The following is a 21,806-nucleotide window of genomic DNA, read 5'->3' on the forward strand; positions in this document are numbered from 1 at the left end:
CATTAAAGATGGTGATCCCTCCAAGTAAGGGCAGAGGTCAGTGATGTGCCAGTGTATTAATTGTCACTCAATGGGAACCTGCACCTTATTCGATCTGTAAATGAGCATAGAAATTACATTTTAGTTTGTGATTTTTACCATGAGTAACTCTAGAAACCAGTGCTGTATATTTAAATACTGTTTCTAAACATCTCATCTGCATTTTAAATATGTAAAATTATAAAATGTCCAACAGTAATCTGATATGAGCAGGCATATCGTTACTCCCTCGTCAGTTCACCTCGTCACAGTCTTTGCTCTATCAAGCAAGTCTTCACCCAGGAGACTGGTGGCTCACAAGACCCCTAAACGTTGATTTGCTCTTACAATTTGTTTTTTTTTGTTGTTTTTTCACTTTTGGTTTTATTTTGTTTTGCAGAAGAGTATGGCAATACAACATTACAGAATCAAGAACACCAACAAAAAAAGCAAAAAAAAAAGAGAAAACCCCAACAACTCCCTGTTATTCTCCCCCTCCCCTCCGCCCCTCCTTCCCCTGGTACCGCTTACTCCTGCACTGCCTGAGTCCTGAGATCCCTGTCGATTGAATACTCCACTTTGCAGCTCCTCATTCCCCCCTCTCACACCGTGAAGGCATTCTCTGAACATCGCAGACCCTCCTCCTAGGTCCCCCGCACTTCTCCACCTTGTCCTAGACCCCATCTGTAGTGAGTGCCACATTAAGACTGTCCTGCCTGCAGGTCTGACTCCATGTATCTGACAATAAAGGGGTGCCAGTCCATTTCCACTTGCTCGCTCTTTCGTGAAGTCCTGCAGTAATTATTTCCATGACAAATATTCTTGGCCACGTTCGACTACTCTCTCCTGCTGGGTGGATGTTCATTTTTCCATTTCATTGTAATGCAGCCCTGGCGGCCAGCAGTAAAGACGAACAAGTTACTTCTTACCTTGTAACGTTCTTTCGACGGGATGTTCCTCTGACGTATTCCTCATCTTAGATATCTCCTTCCAGCTCTGCTGGCCTCGGAAAATTTTTTCTCTCTAGAGGGCGCTGCGCGTCGACGTCCTTCGAGTCGATGTCCCTCGACAGCCGCCATATCGACGCCAACGTCATCCTGGCTATTAAGGCCGCGCGCAGCGCCCGTTGCTCGGTTCCGTTTTGTAGCCCACAATAATGCTTTCTGGACTAAACTAATCACCCTGAAGGAGCGTAAGCTGCAACAACAAGGGAAGTAGAACTGCGGGGATGGATGGGTGGGTCGATGAGGAATACGTCGGAGGAACATCCCGTCGAAAGAACGTTACAAGGTAAGAAGTAACTTGTTCTTCGAAGGGATTGTGTCCTCCGACGTATTCCTCATCTTAGATATGCTCCCATAGCAGTATTCTATTATTGGAGGAGGGAGTACTGACTTCATGCTGTCTTCTATTGATGAATAGAATGCAGTACAGCCCTTCCAAACCTAGTCTCCTGACTGGAGGAGGAATCCAAATTGTAAAATCGTGTAAAGGTATGGACAGACGACCATGTAGCGGCCGCACAGATGTCTATAACCGGCACACCTCTTTTGAGGGCCGATGAAGCTGCAATACCTCTGGTCGAATGAGCCCTAAGGTTTTGAGGGGGCTCTTTTCCTGCCAATTTATAACATTCCAGAATCGCAAGAATGATCCATCTGGAAATGGTCTGCTTAGTTATTGGTAACCCCAGCTTGTGACCTGTGTAACCTACAAACAGCTGGTCTGCCTGTCTTATCCTGGCTAGTCTACTGATGTAAAAACTTAAAGCCCTTCTAGGGTCTAGCCTGTGTAACCTCTCTTCCTCTTTCCCCGGGTGAGGAGGAGGATAGAAAGATGGTAGGGTAATCTTCTGAGTGATATGGAATTCAGAAACCACCTTTGGGAGGAAATTATGCTTCACTTGCAGGACAACTTTGTCTTTGTGAATGATAGTGTGAAGGGGTTTACAAGAAAGAGCTTGTAATTCGCTCACCCTTCTAGCAGATATAAGTGCTATTAATAAAACAGTTTTAAGGGTAAGGAATCTTTACGAACAAGAATGGAGTGGTTCGAAAGGTGTGCCCATCAGGAAAGTTAGGACTATGTTTAAATCCCATAGGGGAACTTGGAATGGTCTTGGGGGATAAACATTGGTTAACCCGTTAAGAAATTGTATTACCAAGGGTAACTTGAAATAGGATGGTTCTTCCGCAGTGCGCTTAAAGATGGATAGCGCTGCGAGATAGCCCTTAATGGTGCCAACTTGAAGGCCTGAATTTGCCAAATATAGTAGGAAGGACAAAACCATTGGTGTACCACATGAAAAAGGGTGGATATTCTGTTCTCTACACCAGCTGCAAAATCTGTTCCAACGGTATTGCATTTCCTGTTGAGGCTGGTGGCGAACAGATCTACCTGAGGGGTTCCCCAAAGGGCGAAGATCTCTTGAAGGACTTCCTGAGCCAGCTCCCACTCGTGGGAGACTGTGCTCTGCCTGCTCAGAGCGTCCGCTGTCAAGTTCTTCTCTCCGGCTAGGTGAACTGCCGATAGAGAGATTCCTTCTTGGAATGCCCAAAACCAGAGCTGCATCGCCTTTCTGCACAGGGGTAGTGATCCTACGCCTCCTCTTTTGTTGAGGTAATGCATGGCCACCGATTTGTCCGTCATTATCAGGACATTTTTCCCTTGTACAGCTGGCAGGAACGCCTTCAGCGCAGGTCTGATGGCTCTCAGCTCTAACAGATTGATATGTAGTCTGGACTCCGATGGAGACCAACGACCGCTGATGGTCAAGTCGTTGGCGTGGGCTCCCCACCCCGTGAGAGAGGCATCCGTGACTACTGTTATCTCCGGCCAGGGTTGCCAAAACTGTTCTCCTTTCAGAATGTTCTCCCGACAGGCCCACCACTGAAGGTCTCAAGCTACTCTGCCGGGAACCTGAAGAAGATCTGTCATTCTCCCTGAGAATTGTGACCACTGAGTCCTCAGTGCCCACTGGAGGGATCTCATTCTCAGGCGAGCCTCTGGCACTAGGAAAATGCAGGATGCCATGAGGCCTAGCAACCTCAAAAAGTCAAAGGCTGGGAGACGTTGGGCATGTTGGAACTTGGTAACCATCTGTAGAATATCTTGAGCCCTCACCTCTGGTGGCGAGGCTATTCCCAGGGAAGTGTCCAGGATCGCTCCTATGAACTGGAGTCTCTGCGATGGTATCATTTGTGACTTCTTTAAATTGAGGGAGAAGCCCAGTCTGTGAAGGGAGTGGCACATGTGATTTAGCTGGATCTGAGCTTGTTCCGAAGAAACAGCCCTGATCAACCAATCGTCCAGGTAGGGGTAGACGTGAATCCCTTCCCTCCTTAGACTTGCCGCCACTACCGACATTAACTTGGTGAAGACCCTCGGGGCGGAGGTCAGCCCAAATGGCAGCACTCGAAATTGATAGTGAGAGTTGCCAATTGCGAACCTCAGGTATTTCCTGCGTTTGAGATGGATAGGCACATGGAAATAAGCGTCCTGAAGGTCCAGAGATACCAACCAGTCCTGGAACTGAAGAGTGACCATCTTGAATTTGTCTTTCCTGAGGAATTTGTTCAATTCTCGCAAGTCCAAGATGGGTCTCAGTCCTCCGTCTTTCTTCGGAATGAGAAAGTAAGGGGAGTACCAGCCCTTGTTCCTCTCCGCTACAGGTACCGGTTCTATGGCACCTTTCTCTAGCAGGTCTAAAATTTCCTACAAGAGGAGCGGATCTGGAGCTTTCTCAGAGCTGATCCCCGGTGGATGACTCTGAGGTATACGTAGGAAAGGTAGGCAGTAACCTTGGACAACTGTTTCCAATGCCCAAGCATCTGACGTGATAGCCTGCCATACCGCCAGATGTTGAGTCAACCTGCTTCCTACAGGTGTCCTGTGAGGGAAGTCCTCAGAGTGGTTTTGGGGCGGCTGATGCAGATGCCGATGGTAAAGCGGCACCTGTTGTTGCTGCGGGTTTTGAATATCTACCTCGTCCACCTCGGGTAGTTCTTTGTCCCCTTTGAGCCGGTCGTCCTCTACCTCTTCCGAATGCGGAGTAGAAGCGAAAGGACTTGCCCCTCGCAGAGGTTCCTGTGGGATGAAAAGGTGTCCGACGGATGGCAGCTCCTAGGGACTTTGCTGCTGCTTTTGAAGTTTGCAGTTTCTCTAAACTGTCATCCGCCTTTTTCCCGAACAAAGAAGAGCCATCGAATGGCATGTTCAAGAGCCTGGCTTGCACATCTGGGGCAAAACCAGACTTTCTCAACCAAGCGAATCTCCTGGTTGTTGTACTTGCCGCCATTGCTCTGCTGATACTGTCAGCCGAATCAATGCCCGTCAGGAGGGATTCGCACATAGCGTCTTTACCGTCCTGTATAATATTCAGGAACGCATCCCTTTCTTCTCCCTCCGGGATGCAGTCAGCCGCTGTAGAAGCAAACTCCCAAAGTGTATGGCTGAATCTAGCAAGGGTGCAAGTAGCATTAACAGATTTTAACGCCATGCTGAAAAGACTTTCTTTGCCATAGCATCATATTTTTTATCGTCCCTGTCCTGCGGGACGGTAGGATAAGCCGTCTTGACAACGGTAGAGGATGCTGGCTGTACCACCAGACTTTCTGGGGATGGGTGTTTAGACAAAAACTCCGGGTCTGTAGAGGATACCCTGTATTTTGTAGACAGTTTTTTATTTACTGCTGGTACGACATCTGGGGTTTCCCAGTTTGTCATGATCTTCCTCTGAAGAGCTTTATGAAAAGGCACCACAGGATCCTCCTGTGGGCCTTTGTCAAGAATATCCATGAGGTCATCTTGTTGGAAAGATTGTGAAGGTGCAGACCACCCCATAAACTCTGTGATCCTGGCCATTAAGGCTCTATAGGGGGTTTCAGCATGTTCCCCCGGGTCTGGCCTAGCAAACTCCACCTCAGGGGAGGTGTCTAACCCACTTGCCTCATGTAAGGAATCATGAAGATCCTTTAACCTGCGTTCTTCAGAGGGAAATTCCTCTCTAATTGGGGTTACAGGTCCCTGCAACTCAAATGTGTCTTCCAGTTCAGACAATTCACCCTCTTCCAATATTGAGGACATAGTTCTCAATTGTTCTGAACTCATAAAGGGTGTAAACCCCATTTCCAAGGCAGAGGGTGCCGAACTTTGTCATAATCGGCCTCGAAAACGTCGATGTCGTCGACGCCGAAGGCTTCGAGTGTGGCGTCGAAAACAAAGGCGGAGGCCTCGAAGACCTCGACAGAATTGGGATTCTACTCGACAATCTCGAAGCCATCGACGTCGAGGACCTGGGGATAGACACTGGGTGTGTCGTAACTGACTTTTCTTGGCGTCGACACCGGTGTCGAAGCTGGTGTCGAGTCGACAGACTCGTGTGTCGAAGGTCCCTTCGACAACGGCGTCGAAGACATCGACCTCGACGGAACTTTCGTCGACGGCGTCGACGGAACCTTCGAGGAAGGTTTGGAGGTCATAGTCCTGCTCGAGGGTTCGTGACGCGCTCGAGAGGTTTCCTTCGCCGGGTACTGCGACTCGCGGCGTTTTTGACCTTTGGGTCTTTCGACCAGAGCATCGCTCTCGGCAATCTTCGAGGGGGTCGAGGCCGCTTTCTCGAAGATGCTCATCATATTTTTGCAGAATTCCTCCCATTCAGCCCGGGAACTATGTTTCGTGGGGCACAGGATTCTCTTTGGCGAAACAGAGGAAGAGGAAGACGGAGAAGGGGATCTTCGACGTCTCCTCTTCGAGTGCTTCGATCTCGAGGAGTGATGAGACCCACTCCAAGATCTGGAGCGCAAATGGTGACGAGGAGACGAATGTCTCGACTTCGTCGACGAAGAAGAAGCTTTAAAAGTCTTACCTTTCTCCAGCTTCCCCCTACGCTCCTTCAGGGCCTTAGCTGTCATGGACATACAGTCCTCGCACTCCGAACAATGGTGTTCAGCTCCCAAACACCACAGACAAAATCTGAGGGTCAGTCAGCAACATCTTTTTCCCACAATCTCGGCATTTTTTGAAGCCGGATCGAGGCGTTGTCGGTTCCGACGAAGAAGCCATCGAGTACGGATCGAATATCTTGAGGTAAATAGGTTTAACCTGACAAAACTGAGCAACAGTATTCCGAGGCACTGAGTACGCGCGGAAAAACGGAACTGAGCAACGGGCGTTGCGCGCGGCCTTTATATCCACGATGACGTCGGCGTCGATACGGCGGCTGTCGAGGGACATCGACTCGAAGGACGTCGACGCGCAGCGCCCTCTAGAGAGAAAAATTTTTCCAAGGCCAGCAGAGCTGGAAGGAGATATCTAAGATGAGGAATACGTCGGAGGACACAATCCCTTCGAAGCAGCCATTTTTGGTAGCCTAGAATATTCTCCATCCTCCTCCTCCAACCCAAACAGGACCAGCAGGGGCTTTTTATCTCTAGTTATACCTTCTAGGTCTCTGATCCACCCAAGGACCTCTTCCCAGAAGACATGTACCCTGGGACAGCCCCACCACATATGCCAATAATCGGCTCTCCCTTCACAACCCCTCCAACACATGGGACTCAGAGTAGGGAATATTTTTGACAGTGTGGCCAGATCAAATGGCTACCTATGGAGAAGCTTGATGGAGTGCGGTCTGCACTGGCAGGATAATGACATCTTGGAACCCCCCCCGCACAGTCTGCCCCAGAGATCCTCATCTATCTCCATCCCCAGGTCTCTCACCCACCGCTCTCTCAGGTTGTCCATGGTCCCAACTCACGCCCAACCTGGACCCCATGTATTGGCTGATATCAACCCTCTCATTTTAGTGCCCCTGTCCAATATTGTTTCAAAAGGAGTGAGATCCCTCCTGGTCTATTTCCTGACATTCGGTTCCGTGAGGGCCCCTTTTAGCTGCAACTACAAACATGCTGAGAGTTTGCCTATGCCCAGAGCCTCCTCTAGGTCCATTATGTTAATGAAACTGCCCTCCCTAAAGAGCTGTCCTATCCTCTCGAGACCAGCCTCAAATCATTCCTGAAATCTTTCTGGATTAGGTATAGTGTCTCTAACTCCCGGTACCCGAAGGTGACCCAAGGGTGAAGGCCATGTGGTAACCCCCATTCATATCTGCCCCTCGTCTCCAAATGTCCCATATTGTCCCCAGGATGGGGTGCTCCTGGATTCTCTTTGGCAATTTATTCCTAGGCACCAACAACCATTCCCCGACCGTGGCAGGGTGTAAATGAGAGTTGTCCAGGGCCAGCCATTGTTGGTCTGCTTGAGACCTGAGGTGGGGAATTAGGATTCAAAGTTGGGCAGCCTTATGGTAAAGCCTCACATCAGGGAGACTCCCGCGCTTCTCCATTGGTAAAATCAGGGTTGCCTTGGGAATTCTAGCCTTATCCCCTGCCAGAGGAACCTATGAAGGGCCCCGTGTATATCGTGAAAAAACACCTCCGGAATCTGTATGGGAAGCATTTGGAATAGGTACAGCACCCTGGGAAGGACCACCATTTTCATTGCATTAAGATGACCCAACCGTTCAATTCATGAGCAAACAGGTGTCTTAGAACCGCTTGTCCCACTTGAGTATCTGTCTTGGAATGAGTGTCAATGCAGTAGTGCCGAGTAAAAAATGTATGAATAGAGCTCCATGTAGTTGCTTTGCAAATGGTGTCAAGGGGTACATTTGCAATGAAAGCCAGAGTGGCCCCAATGCCTCTTGTAGAGTGGGCTCTTGGCGTAAAAGGCAGAGTCTTTTCAGAAAGGGAGCAACATAGCTGGATACAATTGACGATCCACTTGGAGATAGCACCCTTAGAGACGCGATCTCCCTCTCTGCCTGTAGCTACGGAGACAAACAGTTGGTCTGTTTTCCTTAGCGGCCTAGTCTTGTCTACATAGAAGAGGACCGCTCTTCACACATTTTGAGTGTGTAGTTTCACCTCAGCAGAGCTTTTGGGTTCTTGGAAGAAGGCCGGAAGCTCAATGGACTGGTTAACGTGGAATTTAGAAATGAACTTAGGTGAGAACCTAGGGTGTGTTCGTAGAACCAGTTTATCCTTATGAACAGTAAAGAAAGGATCCTGCAGACAGAGCCTGAATTTCACTGACCCTTCTTATGGATGGAATGGTTACTAAGAAGGCAGTTTTATAGGTCAGGTGTTTGAGACTGGATTTATGCATGGGTTCATAGGGTGGACCCATGAGCTTAGCAAGCATGTACGTGTCCCAGCGTTCGTAAATTTAGCAATCTTCTTTGGTGTCATGTAGGCCCTGTGGGTGACATAACTGAATCTATTGTAGTCTCACATTTCTGAACACTTTCTTGTAGTATCTCTGCATGCTGACCCATAGTCTGTCTCCTATTGTTTCCCCACTTTCTTTCTCCCAGTCTCGCCTCTACTGAACCACCTCCTTTCCGACTTTGGCCATCATGAGTTCATAGATTCGGGAGACCTCATGGCCGCCATCAAACACAGCCTGAAACATTTCTATGGTGGTGTCTGGCTCCCGAGCCAGCTCCACTTCCGACCAGGTCTTCTTTACCAATGTTACCACCCTAGTGTATGTGATGTACTGTCCACCATGCAGGCATGTATCCTCTCTAAATGTGTCGAATTCTATTTTCTCCCCTTCTCGCCACAGGTCTCCAATGGTCGTTAAACCTACTGATTCCCAGTGTTCTCTAATGGTCCTCCTCAATTGCTCGTCCACCCCCTCCAGTGCCACCAATGGTATCTGTGGGGAGCACGGTAGCGGGCTCCCCATCACTTGGCAGGCCCTGCGCCAAATCTTCCCCAAGTCTAGTAGTGTGGACCCTCTTCCCTTCGGAGACGTTGCTAACCACATCCATTTGTTCATAAAATACAGTGTGCACTAAGCCCTCAACTGTTTAGACACTGGTGTGGGGTCCTCTGACAACCATCTAGCCACATATTGAAGCTGGCCGGCCAGGTACTACACCTCAAAATTGGGCAGTCTAATCCCTCATTGCTCGTACGGTTTCTGCAATTTCCACAGTGCTATCCTATTCCTAGTATTATGCCAAATGAACCCCCTACATATACTTTGTATCTTGGTGAAGAACCGCTTAGGTATCAAGTATGGTACATTCACGAAATAGTGCAGTAGCCTAGGTAATACTATCATCTTCAATAATGCTGCCCTGCCCATCATAGTTCGAGGCAACCAGACCCAGAATGCCATGCTGCGTTCAATTTTTCCCACAGCCCTCTCCATGTTATGTTTGTGTTCATCTTCGACTGATGTATATCCACTCCCAGGTACCTGAAAATATCAGTTGACCATCCAATCTGTAACACTGGTAGCTCATGCCGTGGTATTCCCACATATATACCTACGGGGAATATGATAGACTTTTTGGGATTAATTGTTATACAAGAGAGTATCACGTATCGGTCCATTACCTCTAGGATGTATTGCAAGTTTTCTTCAGGGTATCTCAAGTATAGCAACATGTCAGCATATATGAGGTGCCGTCCCAATTTTGTGCAGATTCCCACCTCGCCATATTGTTGCCTCAGATACACCGCCAGAGGTACCAGTGCCAGGATAAAGAGCATCAGGGACCAAGGGCACCCCTGCCTGGTGCCTCTGCTTAGAGTCCATCGTTCCAAAGTGATCGGTCCTGTTTGGACTCGAGCCACTGGCTCACTATACAGAAGCTGGGCCCACTTCAGGTACATTGGTCCCATTCCACATTCCTTCAGAACAGCCATCAACCACGGCCATTTGACCGAGTCGAAGGCCTTTACCGCATCTAGCGAGACTATCGCCACTTCCTGTGGGCTCCCCTCTGTCCGGTCTATGAAGTGGTGAAACCTCCCGAGATTATTACAGATACACCTGCATGGGACATAACCCGTCTGGTCAGGGTGTATCAATTTATTTATCACTGGCCTCAGTCTGTTCACCATCACTGGAGTGAGGATCTTGCTATCCTGACTAAGCATCGATAGCGGACTATACGAACCACAGTCCGTGCTCAATTTATCGGGCTTGAAGAGTGGAATAATAATCGCTTCCCTGAGGGTCTCTGGAAGCCTGCCCCTGTCAAACGCCTCATTTAGCATAGCCAACATCGGTGGTAGCACCTCAGCCTTGTATGTTTTATAGAACTCGCCTGGGAGACTGTCCACCCCCAGGGCCTTGTTAGTGGGTAAAGTCTGGACCACGTACTCCAACTCCTCGAGCGTGAGCGGAGCCTATAGATTCTCCCTATCCGTTTCCCTGAGCCTGGGCAAAATAATCTCAGCCAGCGTATCCAATATATCAATCTCCTCTTCTTCAATCTTATTTGTGTACAACCTCGGATAATATTCATAAAAGCATTCATTCCCTTGTTCCTGAGTGTCCACCATAAGCCCCTTTCCTTTTTGCATTTCTCCGATTGCCTGTCTGGGGACTTTGTTCTTACACAACCAGGCTAGTAACCTCCCCAGCTTATCACCTTCAGCATGTTGCCATTCTATATATTTCCTATATTTCAAGTTCCTTAATCTCTCTCAATGTCCTCTGCATTTTGCTTGCAATTGGAGTATTACCTCAGCCCCTGCCGGGGAATCTGCTCCCTCTCGCATTTTGGCCTCTATCTCCTTTTCCGTGTCTTGTAATTCCTGCACTATGCCACCCTGTAGTCCTTTTGCTTTCAAAATTGCTTCCCCCCTCACCACTACCTTGAATGCTTCACACAGCGTGCCGGCTGACCTCACACCTCCTGTATTGTGCTCAAAGTATTCCTTTACCTTCTCCAGGTCTTCTCTAAATATTGTATCGCTCAATGCCTCGAAGCTTACATGTCGGGATTCTCGACCTTGGAGGTGAGATCTGCCACGTTACAATCAACGGCACATGGTCCGAGAGGACTGCTGCTTTGTATTCTGCACTTCTCATGCTTTTTATTAGTGTGCTGAATGAAAATATAGTCCAACCTGGTGTATAGGTTGTGTGGTGCTGAGTAGTGTGAGTACTCTCTATGTTGTGGGTGGAGCCTCCTCCACACATCAACCAAACGGAAATCATTTAAAAGTGCCCCCAGGGCCTTTGCCCCCAGGGTGGGCTTGGCCACCTTCCTGTCCGATCTATCAAGTTTGGGGTCTAGTGTGCAGTTGAAGTCCCCCTCCACCCCCAAGTATATCTGCACCATCTATATATGGGCTAATTTTAGCATACAGATTTTTAAAGTATATCGTAGTATCATTGTTCGGGGCATATATGTTGATGTTAACCTCCTTATTAAAGGGGTTGGTGGGGAATAATACCATTCTGCCATCTCTCTCTACCTCTTGTTGTAATAGTTTAAACGGGACAAGTGGTGCTATCCATGTGATGGCCGCTCTGGCATACATGGAGTATGTTGCGCCAATTGTGGTCCCTTCCCACTTCCTTTTTACTACTTCTAATTTGTCCCTGTTGAGATGAGTTTCTTGTAGCAATGCAATGTCTACCTTCTGTCTCCTCAGATACATCATGACCTTATTTTGTTTCGTTTGATATAACTTTTTAACCCTCTTACATTCCAGGTCAATATCTTCAGGTCCCCCATATCATCCATACCCTACTCCTGTAACGCTCACCTGATTCCCGCAGAGGCGCCGGTCTTGACTGGGTGAATGCCGTATCTTCAAAGGTGATGTATAACACACGGTTGGCTCTTTGGGCTGGACCTTTGTGCACTGTATGTCTGACTCGAAGAGTAAGATGTCTGCAGATAGAAAATATGGGATTAATGAACTGGGGTTATTGGGTGCCTCTCTCCTCTTCCCTTTCTCTTCTCCTGTAGAACCCCAAAGGTTAACGCCCTCACCTTAGGTAAGTGAACGCCGAGCTCTCCATCTGCCTCGGGGCAGGGTGCCGTAACCAGTTTCTTCACTGGATAAGGGTGCAGGCCTCTTGACCTCAGAGGACTGCTGTCCGTCGTTAACTGCACGAACGGTAAGTTCTGGGCACTTCAAATGTCTTAAAAGTCTTTTGTAATGATATCTCTTGTTTTGCAGGGTTCCGGCGATGGCGGATGGCGGGCTGATGAGAGTTGAGGATCGAACCCGCGTGAGGAATAGAAGCACCTGGAAGCACGTAAGTAAGAGCTTGTAGCCTGCTTCACGATGCGCACTAACTGTCCCTTTTATCTTGCAGGTACAAGTTCGGAGCTTTAGAGAAGCTGAAGGGTGCTGGAATACCCACTGGATTCGGCGTGGGAAGGAGTAATGGCACGTGAGTAATAAAGTTGCCCAATATCTTTAAACGCACCTTCTTTTGTCTTTCAGATGCGGGATGCAGCGCCGAAGGCCTCCGGAGCGTGCGAAGAGCTGGTAAGCTTTTGTCTTTCAGATGCCGGAATGCAGTGCGAAGACCTCCGGAGCATGCAAAGAGTAGGTAAGCCTTTGTCTTTCAGATGCCGGAATGCAGCGCGAGGCGTTGGTGACAGCCGATGGACCAGGTAAGCGATGCGCTGCCACTGAAGACCGTAGTGCTAACCTGTTCTTTCTTTGTCTTTACAGGTGCTGCTGAAGACTGGATTCCAGGATGGTAAGCCTTTGTTCCCTTAGGCCCAGGATCAGAAGCAGAAGACACGATGAGCGTTCTGCTGCAGAGAATGCAGAATAACGCAAAGCAAGATTCATCCATCGGGTGTGGTTTAAATAGCCTCCTGTAGTGCTTAGGTTCTCCTTCCACATCCACGCCTAGATAAGAAAAGAGTTCCTGCTTTCCAGAAGAGTTCCAGTGTTCTGAACCTAGGGAGTGGCTCCTGCCCCACCCAACAGGAAAAGTAGTCCCAAACAGAAGAGGATCAGGGGTTCAACTGGCAGGTAAGTAAGCAGCATGGTCTGCTGCAGGTAAGTCCACCCAAGCATTATGAGCCCGGCGCTTCCAGCGCTGGGGCTGGGCATCTTTATGAGCCTGGTGCCACTGGCGCCAGGACAGGGTCCAAAAGGTCCCAATTGGGACTGGCTGGCACTCGGAACCGGGGTTATGGGTCTGCTTCCAAGGGAGTCGGGCAAGTCCTGATCTTTTGGAAGCAGAGATCATGACAACTCCCCCCGACCCCGCTCCCGTCCTCCTCTTATGTAGGACTGGCTTATGATTGCAGACTCTCCTTGTTAGGGAGAATTCTCTGTATAGGCTAATTTCCCAAACCTAGTAAGTCCCCCAGCAGCTTTGCTGGATTTTTGGGGTTTAATTTTTTCTCCTGTTAAGAGTGAGACTCTTTTTCTCCCACTCTTATGCATGATTTGAGAATGTCCTTTGACTTTGTAATGTGTTTTTTGGGCTATGGGGTCTTTTACTCCTTAGGGCTTCATGTGTTTTTGGTAAGTGTGTTACACAGCACCCTCAGTGCAGTAACGCAGGGGTGTCATAGTGGCCCCCAAACAGACTCCATACCCTTGGACTGACTACTGTCTCCCAGGGCATGTAAAGTCACCATTGACTTTACTAGTCTTAAATTGTGAACAGAACCAGTACAAACCATCATATTGTGGAAGTACTGGTAGGGGTAATTCGATTGCCCCTGTGTCTGTTTTTCAAGGAGGCACTGTCAAGTCCCCCTTGTCGAGTTTCTGGCTGGAGGCAGTGGTTGCCACACGAAATATTCCAGCAGAATATTTCCTATGGGATTTTCCCATTCATTTTAAACGCACCTCTTTTTTGGTGCAATGTTAAAGATACCGCCGGGTTATTTATTTAATATTTATTCCCCGGTTGCGTCTTTTTGCCAGGGTCCGGTTTTAAAATGGCGTTTGTGTTCGCCTCTGTAACTCCAACCCAAGTCGAACCCTTTGTTCCACTTTTGGCGGGCTTCTGCACAGAAGCCTCCAAAAGTGGTGCCACTGTCTGGGTCTACAGGATGTGTGGGGGGGGGGGGGGGGGCGGGAATAGGCACCCTGGACTGAGTTGCCTCAGCAACTCAAGTCGCACACTTGTGTGATTGGCCAAGTGGTGAGCCGCCTGGCTCACAGCATGTTTGAGTGACAGCTAGGACTGATGAATGGGGGTTTTCTGCATAAAAGCAGGGCTTTGGGGACTGGAACTTTAGAGGTCGCCACAGGACCTAAAGAATCCGAAGAGGGAGAAGCTGAGCCGACCTGCAACGACAACACCACCGGTGGAGCCCTGCTGAATCGAACTCACCACTTCCCAACGACAGAGTCTTCTTCCAGGAGAGTCTTCTTCCTTTGAGCTGGTGTGGTTAACCAGTTCGCCTTTTTTCGCCTTCCTGGATCGTCTCGTGGTCGAATCGCCCGTGCCAAGCACCCCGGCGGCCGGATAGCCACGCTTCACCACTAACGCGAATAAAAGGGTAGTACCTTTTAACCGGGAAACTCTGCAGCTGGTTTCTTCCCTGGCAGTGCAACGACCTCCAGCTTTCTTCCACGTTGAGATCTTCTCTTCCCCTGGACGAAGCACCGACTTGCACCCCATGCCAGGAACAACTGCCCCCGCTAGAGCTTTCTCACCATTTCAGGTACTGTGTCCCGCCTGGCCTCCCTTGCAACAGACTGTTCAAGGTGTCCCGTAAATCCTTGACTCTCTATCCTGGGGTGACCTCGGACCTGTTAACTAACTTTTCTGAACTGATCTAACTCCTTTTTGAACTATCTGCAAAGACTTTTAAAGTGTACTTCAACTGTGTGATCTTGGGCACGTTCCGCCTTGCTCTCTCCAAGAGTGGGCCTGGCCTATGAACTTTTTGCTCTACAGTAGACCCTGCCTTTCTTGACTTGCTGTGGTTCTTTAAAAGTGTTGGTATTGTGTGTTTTCCTATTTCTGCCTTTTCTCTCCCTTTTTAAAACATTATTGGAGTGCCATCTATGGTTACGCGCTCAACTCTGTTTCGCTAAATAAGTGGTGTACTAACCTAGACTTATCAAATAATTAATTAGGGAGGTGTATATATTTCTAGTGACTGTGTTTGAACTTGCTTGACATATTAGTGCCAGTGTATTTTTACAAGTGTGTTTTAAATAAATAATTATATACTTTTATACCAAAGCTCTGGTCAGTGTTTGCTCGCGCTACTGTCTTTGTACCTAATGTGTATACTCTATATACTGCCTAACTCTTCTTGAGAGATGTCTGACTGCTCAGCCACAGCTACCAGATATATCTGGGTGGTACGGACTGCTACCAATTGTGTTTACTGCTAACACCTGTAGTCTTAAACTTTTTGCAGTGGTCCCTAGGGGAACTGCACAGGTTTCTGCCTAACACTCCTCCCAACATCTCAAACCCCCTGACCCCACCCTCCTCCCCCCTTCTCAACTTGTTGCACCCCAACTTTTCCCCCTACCTCTCCAAACTCCCAAACTTCCTTCCCGCCCCCCCGCACCCTACCCATCCCCAATTGTTGCCCAACTCCATCCCTGGATCTCAGGCTATCCTGCAACTAGCCCTTTCCCGGTGTAACCGATACTCTGAGCCCAGCAGGAGGATACCGTACTACCAGTATCTCAACTAAATTACCTATAGGTGGTGTTACTTGGTGCTGGTTATACTATGCCACACATGTGTCTCCTGCGTTGAGCTAACAGTCTGCCGCTCAAATTACATCTTAATTCTTAACATCTCTCCTGGCTCTATCATAAACCTATGCTATAGTCAAGTCCCAAAGTATATTTCTCATATAACATAGCAACTCGGGAAAGTACAGTTTCACTTATCCATTCCACCCTACGTCTGGTCCTCTGCTCCCGCCGGACAGTTCTGTGCATCCAACCACTCTGTCGCATCCTCCAGAGTCTCAAAAAAAGGGCCTTATTCTTGTGAAACACCAAGTTTCGCTGGGTACATCAACATGCATCTGTAGCCTGCTTCGCGCAGCCTCCTCTGGATCGCCCCGTAGTTCAGTCGCCGTCTCTGTACCAGAAAGGTGTAATCTGGGTACACTGTGATGGTTGCCTATGCTCTTTCTGTTGTTCCCTCTTTACAAAAGTGGTGCAGGATCCTCTTTGCCCTTGTAATTTAATATTTTAGCAATGACCGGGCGTGGGGATGGGTCCGGTGGTGGCCTCCTAACCACGGCTCTGTGCTCTCTTTCCACGGCTAATCCCCGAGTGAGAGCCCCACCATCAATTTCCTGCAGAAGCATGGTCTCAACGTAGTTGGTCGGGTCTGATCTTTCTGCCCCATCTGGGAGCCCCACAATTCGTATGTTATTTCTCCGTGCACGCCCTTCCGCTTCTTCGGCCCTGTTCTCCAAGTTCCGCACCTGCTGTCGTAATGTATGCACTTCCGTGGCGTTTGCCGTGCAGGTGGCCGTATTTGTTTTCACCTCTATCTCCAAACCACTTGTGCGTTCTGCCACGGTCCTCACATCCTGTCGTAACAGATTGACGTCCACCTTTGCAGCGTCTATCTTGAACTCCAGTGAGGTCTGTAGTACAGACATCGCAGCAGCAAGCTTCGTTTCCCATGATGCCTTCAAGTCCGCGATTGCCTCAAGTATCTGCTGATCATTTCTGGTCGGGGTCCCTTTGCTCTGCGTGTGTTGGCCTTTAGTCTTGCCAACCTCTGATGTTTGTGGCGATTTAGTGTACTCCGCTATTGTAGGCTGCTTCCCCTTCACTTTAGGCAGTCTGGAGGCCATATTGGACCTAGGAGCTGCCTCTACTTGGGGTGGGTCAATTCTTTATATGCTAGTGCCACTCAGCGCCCGGCCTAGATCTGCTACCTTGTCTTCCTGAGGGCCACTGTCTGCATGTTGTGCAGTGTCTGGGTTTCTCACCCTGTACTGCGGTCCTTCTCGGGCACAGGGTGCTCTTGCGCACCAGTCCGTAGAGCGGTCGTAAATCTCAAATACTCGGGCTACCCTTTCAAGTGACTGCATCAGTCTCGTTGTTCCGACCAGGTCGCCTTCAGTGTGTATTCCAACTGTGTGTCTCGATGTATCCGCCACCATTAATCTCCGGGCTTCTCATACCCTCTCCTCTGGCACCTCCCTTCCTTGAACCAGGTCGCCCGAGTGGCAATTATTTGTGTTCCAGCCTTTGCGTGGCCCTTCTGTGCTCCAGCTTCCTGAGCGGTCACTTCATTCGGGGGTTCTCAGCAATGCTACTGCCTTCCACTATAGTAGCGTTCGTATCGTGAGCCTCATAGGCTTAGTTCATGCCTCTGAAGGCCTTGTCTACCGATGCGCTTCTGTTTTCATCATTGTCTGGGTGACACAGAGCGACTACCACCAGCACACTTGCTAGGTTAAATGGTTTAATAAAGTATATTTCTCTGCAGCTTCTGCTTCTGGACCTCAGGATGAGTCTTTCACCACTACTCGTGGTGTGTTACAATGCCTGCTCTTTATCATGCAGTTGAACTGGCCCCATCATCCCATTAGTACCATCAACATTAGACTGAGTTCCCTCTTCTGCAGCCCCCGTCCTTTATGCAGTGTATCTGCCCATGATGTGTTGTATCCAGCAGCCAGGGTTGTGTTACTGTTGCGCTTTCAGCACGTTTCTCGTGTTCACATAAAAGGTGTCGGTCTACAGTCTCAGCTACAACTGTAGCAGTCTGATCAGATAACCAGAGCGAGCCTCTCACTTCTGTGTGCTCTGATGCCTCCGATGGCAACAAAGTATCTCACCGGCGCAGGCTTCCTGAGTCGCGTGGCTCACTGGAAAGGCACGACTCCTCTGTCAGTATCTGTGAGATGCTGGGTCAGCTTTTCCCATAGGTTAGTGCTGGAGCATTGCCAGGTCTTGCCCTCACATTGCTCTTTGACGGGCCACTGATGATTCCCTCCAGCCTTGGGTGGCTCTCGCAATCTGGCCCTACGGCGTGAGAGTGGCTAATTTCCAGCCAGGCTCATACATGACTCAGAGGACAGACTTGGAACTGGACTTGGTAATGCACTTTGTGAAATATGGATGCCCCCACATAACTCAGTTCCATGAGCTGAACTATGCGGTCTAGCTTTTTGGGTGTGGTTCGACCGAGGGATACCTGGAGGCTATATAAACCACGCCTGGGCAGAGAAACACGCTTTGCATTACTCTGCTCCTTCAGCGTGACAATCACCGGGTTCGGATCGGTCTCCTGAAGACTTTCGCCTTTCCTCCGCATCCCACGTACCTGAAAGAACAAGAATAATATTAACACAACACTTACCTTGAGGAGAATTCTGCTTCCATCCATCTTTCCTCCGGTCCTGTGGACAGCATCTCAGCGGTGCCATCTCCATTTCGGAACGCCGCATTCTGGGAAGAAAAGAATGAAGGGAAGAGACATTAGTAAGCTTTCTCATATCCCCGATTCCCCTAAAACAGCAAGAAGAGTCACACACTTACCCGGACTCGAGCCACTCATGGTAACTTCAGCTCCAGAGCACGCCATCGATCTACAAAGGGAAAAGACAACACTGGTTAGCACATAAAGGACAAGGCGGTGCTGCACATTGCGCTTTACTCACTGCACCTTATTCTCTCAGCCGGCAGCCATACTGGGACATTGCAGAGTCCAGCAAGGGACAAAAAGAGACATAGGTCAGCAAAAAAACAGACGAACAGCGCTTTCACTCACCGCTTAGGGCTCGGCTCCCCTAAGCAGCACGACACCATCAACGACCCCCTCCAACACCTAAAGGGAAAAAGAGGAGACATTATTAGGAGGCAAGAGACAAGAAAAGGACAGTTCACCAAAATCAACAACCTACCTTGTCAGGCTGGAGTTACATCAAGCCCAGACTCATTGGGCCCGCACCAGTGAAGCAACTTGGTCGCGCAGCGCCCACATCAAACGAGGCACCCCTGCACCGAGGAGCAGGACTGAGAGCTCACGATACAAGAATACAAGATGAGTAGAGGACACAGGGAAAGTTTGGTCCTCAAGGGAGGTGTTGGGTCAAGCAACCAGAGACAATAAGTTAAAATCCGGAAATCCTGTATTTCAGGCCCAGTCGAACAGATTCCAGGGAAGGGTTCGAGATAGTGACTGGTCCAATCAGGCTGAGTGGCTCCCCCGTGGATATCAGGAGAGCATTACAAAGACAGATAAAAACACGTCCCAATAGCATAATTTTAAAGAGTTACTATTGCTTTCATTTCTACTAAAGAAGGGCCACTTTTCAATAATTCCAGCGCAGCAGAAGAGGATCCTGCGCCAAGGCCGGACCAAATTGGCTTCAGCCAGCAGGATCTCTCCATAACATAGGCAGGGCAAAAACAGAAAAGGTGTTTTTCATCCTCGACTGGGGCAGGACAACAGGGACACCTGGTGGACATGTTCTCCCCCCATTTACAGCTGTGACATGCAAGTGGCAAAATGCCCAAATTTTTAAAATATACTTTACACTTGCAAATTCAGACAGAAGTCCAGATACTGTTCAAAACCCCAAGACTTTTTGATCGAGATGTAATTGACCCCTGCTTTAGGAGTAAGCAGGCGCCCAATCATCCTCCCCCCCCCTAAGCCCAATGATTGATTGAGGCCTTTAACGCAGCCTTCATATTCCGAACCCATTTCAGTAGGATTTAATCATAAGTCTGCAAGGCCAACATCCTCAACCAATACAGAACGGCCAAGAGCATTATATAGTAGCCCACTCTAAAGTCTCTGCGAAAGGTGAAAGGTTTTGTTCTAAAGCAACAATTTGAATGACCTCCAAGATACCTAATGATCAAGATTAACCCCGGCAAAAGGGGAAGTGAAAAGGTGAATGTTGAACTTTTGTGCTTATGATACTGAACTACCCAGACCAAGAGACACTGGGGCAAATAACACAAGAGTCGTAGCAGTCCTGCGGAGGTCTATAGAAAAAATCTCACAATTCGAAAGTCTGACATCAGAAAAAGGTCAGAGCCCGACTGAGGGAGACCTACGTACACTTTTTATTGAACTGCGGAAGAACCTTGGAAAGCTGGAATTAGAGACTTTAACGGGGAAGGCCAGGTGGGCCTCGATCCATGTTTTGAATTGCTGTTTTGAAAAACCCGAGCCAGTGTGGGTCATCCTCACTACGGGGACTACCTTACTCCGTGCTGTCCAACGTGGGGGTGAGAGCTGACTCAGCCACCTACTCCCATCATAGCTATTGGGCAAGGTAGGAGTTTTTTCAAACCCCACGAATCTAATAAAGGTTTTGAAATTGTATCTCTTGTGTCTGTCATACTTGTGATACAATGGGCCTCATTACGAGTCGGTCGTACCAGAATCCGGTGATTCCGTGACGACGGTTACTCCACTTCCGCGACCGCAAGGTTGTGGAAAGAAGGGCCGATTACGGCACTTGAGTCGTGCTCAACACACCGAGGCGGAAACAGAGTCACCGCCGTCACGTAAACACCCACGCACATGTACTTTACGCCACAGAAAACGGTGCTAACCCGTGTCCGCCCCCGCCGACACGGAAACACCGGAAGCGGAAACATCATGACCGCAGGAAAAAACGGAAATAGAGAGGCAGCCATTATATAAAGCACAATGCACTGCTATCCTCAGACACCACATGTCAGATTACCTCCCTGAGACTGACAACTCATCGAATGGCATCCAGGATACCAGCACGCAGACAGTGAAAGCCGCGCTTTAGTGAGGTTGTTGAGCATGCGGAAATGCCCTTTAGTGCAGATCAGCGGCACAATACTCAGCAACGGCGCAAGGAGGTGTGGGCAGAGACAGCACACAAGTGCACAGCGGTCGGTGTGACCACACGCTCTGTGAAGGACTGCCATAAGAGGTGGGATGACCTCAGGTTCCGGGTGCGCAACCTCATGACTGCACACCGCCAACACAGCACGGGCACTGGTGGAGGCCCTGCATCCCCTCTCAAGTTGCAACCGTGGGAGGAGCGCTGAAGCAGTGTCATGCACCTCGAAGGCATCCACGGCATAGGAGAGGCAGAGGCCGGAGTGAGCCCACCTGCTGGTAAGTGCACATAGTACAAAGCCATAAGTGTGAATGGGAGTGACCCAATGGACCCACTCACAATGCCCCCCCCCCAACAGGGCAGGAGTGACCCAATGGACCCACTCACAATGTCCCCCCCCCCCCAACAGGGCAGGAGTGACTCAATGGAGCCACTGACTGGCCAGATGACAAGTAACACATCCCCAAAGCATGAACCATGGAAATGCACACAGTACGTGCCTGACTGGAAGCAGACACACACCTGAGTGCATCAATAGTCACAAGTGTGTACATGCAAGTGGTAATGGATTATCATGTTGGATGCATGTGATGGACACATCTAGTAACATCACACAACTAACAGCATGCCCTCTGTATCCCCACAGTCGAGACAAGCGACAGCGACGGCCAAAAGGCAACGCAGCGGCCACCTGCATGTGCCCAACTCGGCACTTCTGCCCAGGAGGATGATGCTAGCTGCTCCAGCACACAAGCACAGGATGCATCAGCCACACCGGATGCATCAGCCACACCGGATGCATCAGCCACACCGGATGCATCAGCCACACCGGATGCATCAGCCACACCGGCATACGCCACCATCCCCATGCAGGCACCCACCCTACCCCCGGATGATGAATCGCAGCCCATCTGCACAGCTGAGGAGGCTGCATCAAGTGATGGAAGTGCCCCGGCCATGCAGGCCGAAGCAGTACAACAGGGTGAGGGGGACAACATGGATGAGGCGTCACCCATCCATGGCCTACAGTTCAGCCCCCAAGAACTGCACAGCCCCATGCGCTCCCCAACTCCCTCCATGGCCGAGCTCAGTACACGCTTGCAGCACTTTGAGCAACAGGCCACCCTGACGCAGCTGGTGGAAAGTCAGCTGGAGGAGGCCAGGCTGCAGCGTGAGGAGGCCGTGCATCAGCGGGAGGAGGCCAGGC

General features: G+C 49.5%; 1 protein-coding gene across 7 annotated transcripts in view; it reads right to left on the reverse strand.

Annotated features, from left to right (window-relative positions):
- The window catches only part of DIPK1A (divergent protein kinase domain 1A), an 844,817-nt gene that overhangs the window by 538,175 nt on the left and 284,836 nt on the right, over nt 1-21,806 (reverse strand). For all 7 annotated transcript variants that reach the window (XM_069641811.1, XM_069641810.1, XM_069641812.1 and 4 more), the window contains one exon: nt 1-94. In XM_069641811.1, the coding sequence (XP_069497912.1) occupies nt 1-3 (3 nt within the window). In that variant the 5' untranslated portion in view covers nt 4-94. The remainder of the gene's footprint in view (nt 95-21,806) is intronic.

The sequence above is a fragment of the Ambystoma mexicanum genome, chromosome 1q (genome assembly GCF_040938575.1).
Source record: "Ambystoma mexicanum isolate Mex_15411 chromosome 1q, UKY_AmexF1_1, whole genome shotgun sequence".
Taxonomy (NCBI): Eukaryota; Metazoa; Chordata; class Amphibia; order Caudata; family Ambystomatidae; genus Ambystoma; species Ambystoma mexicanum.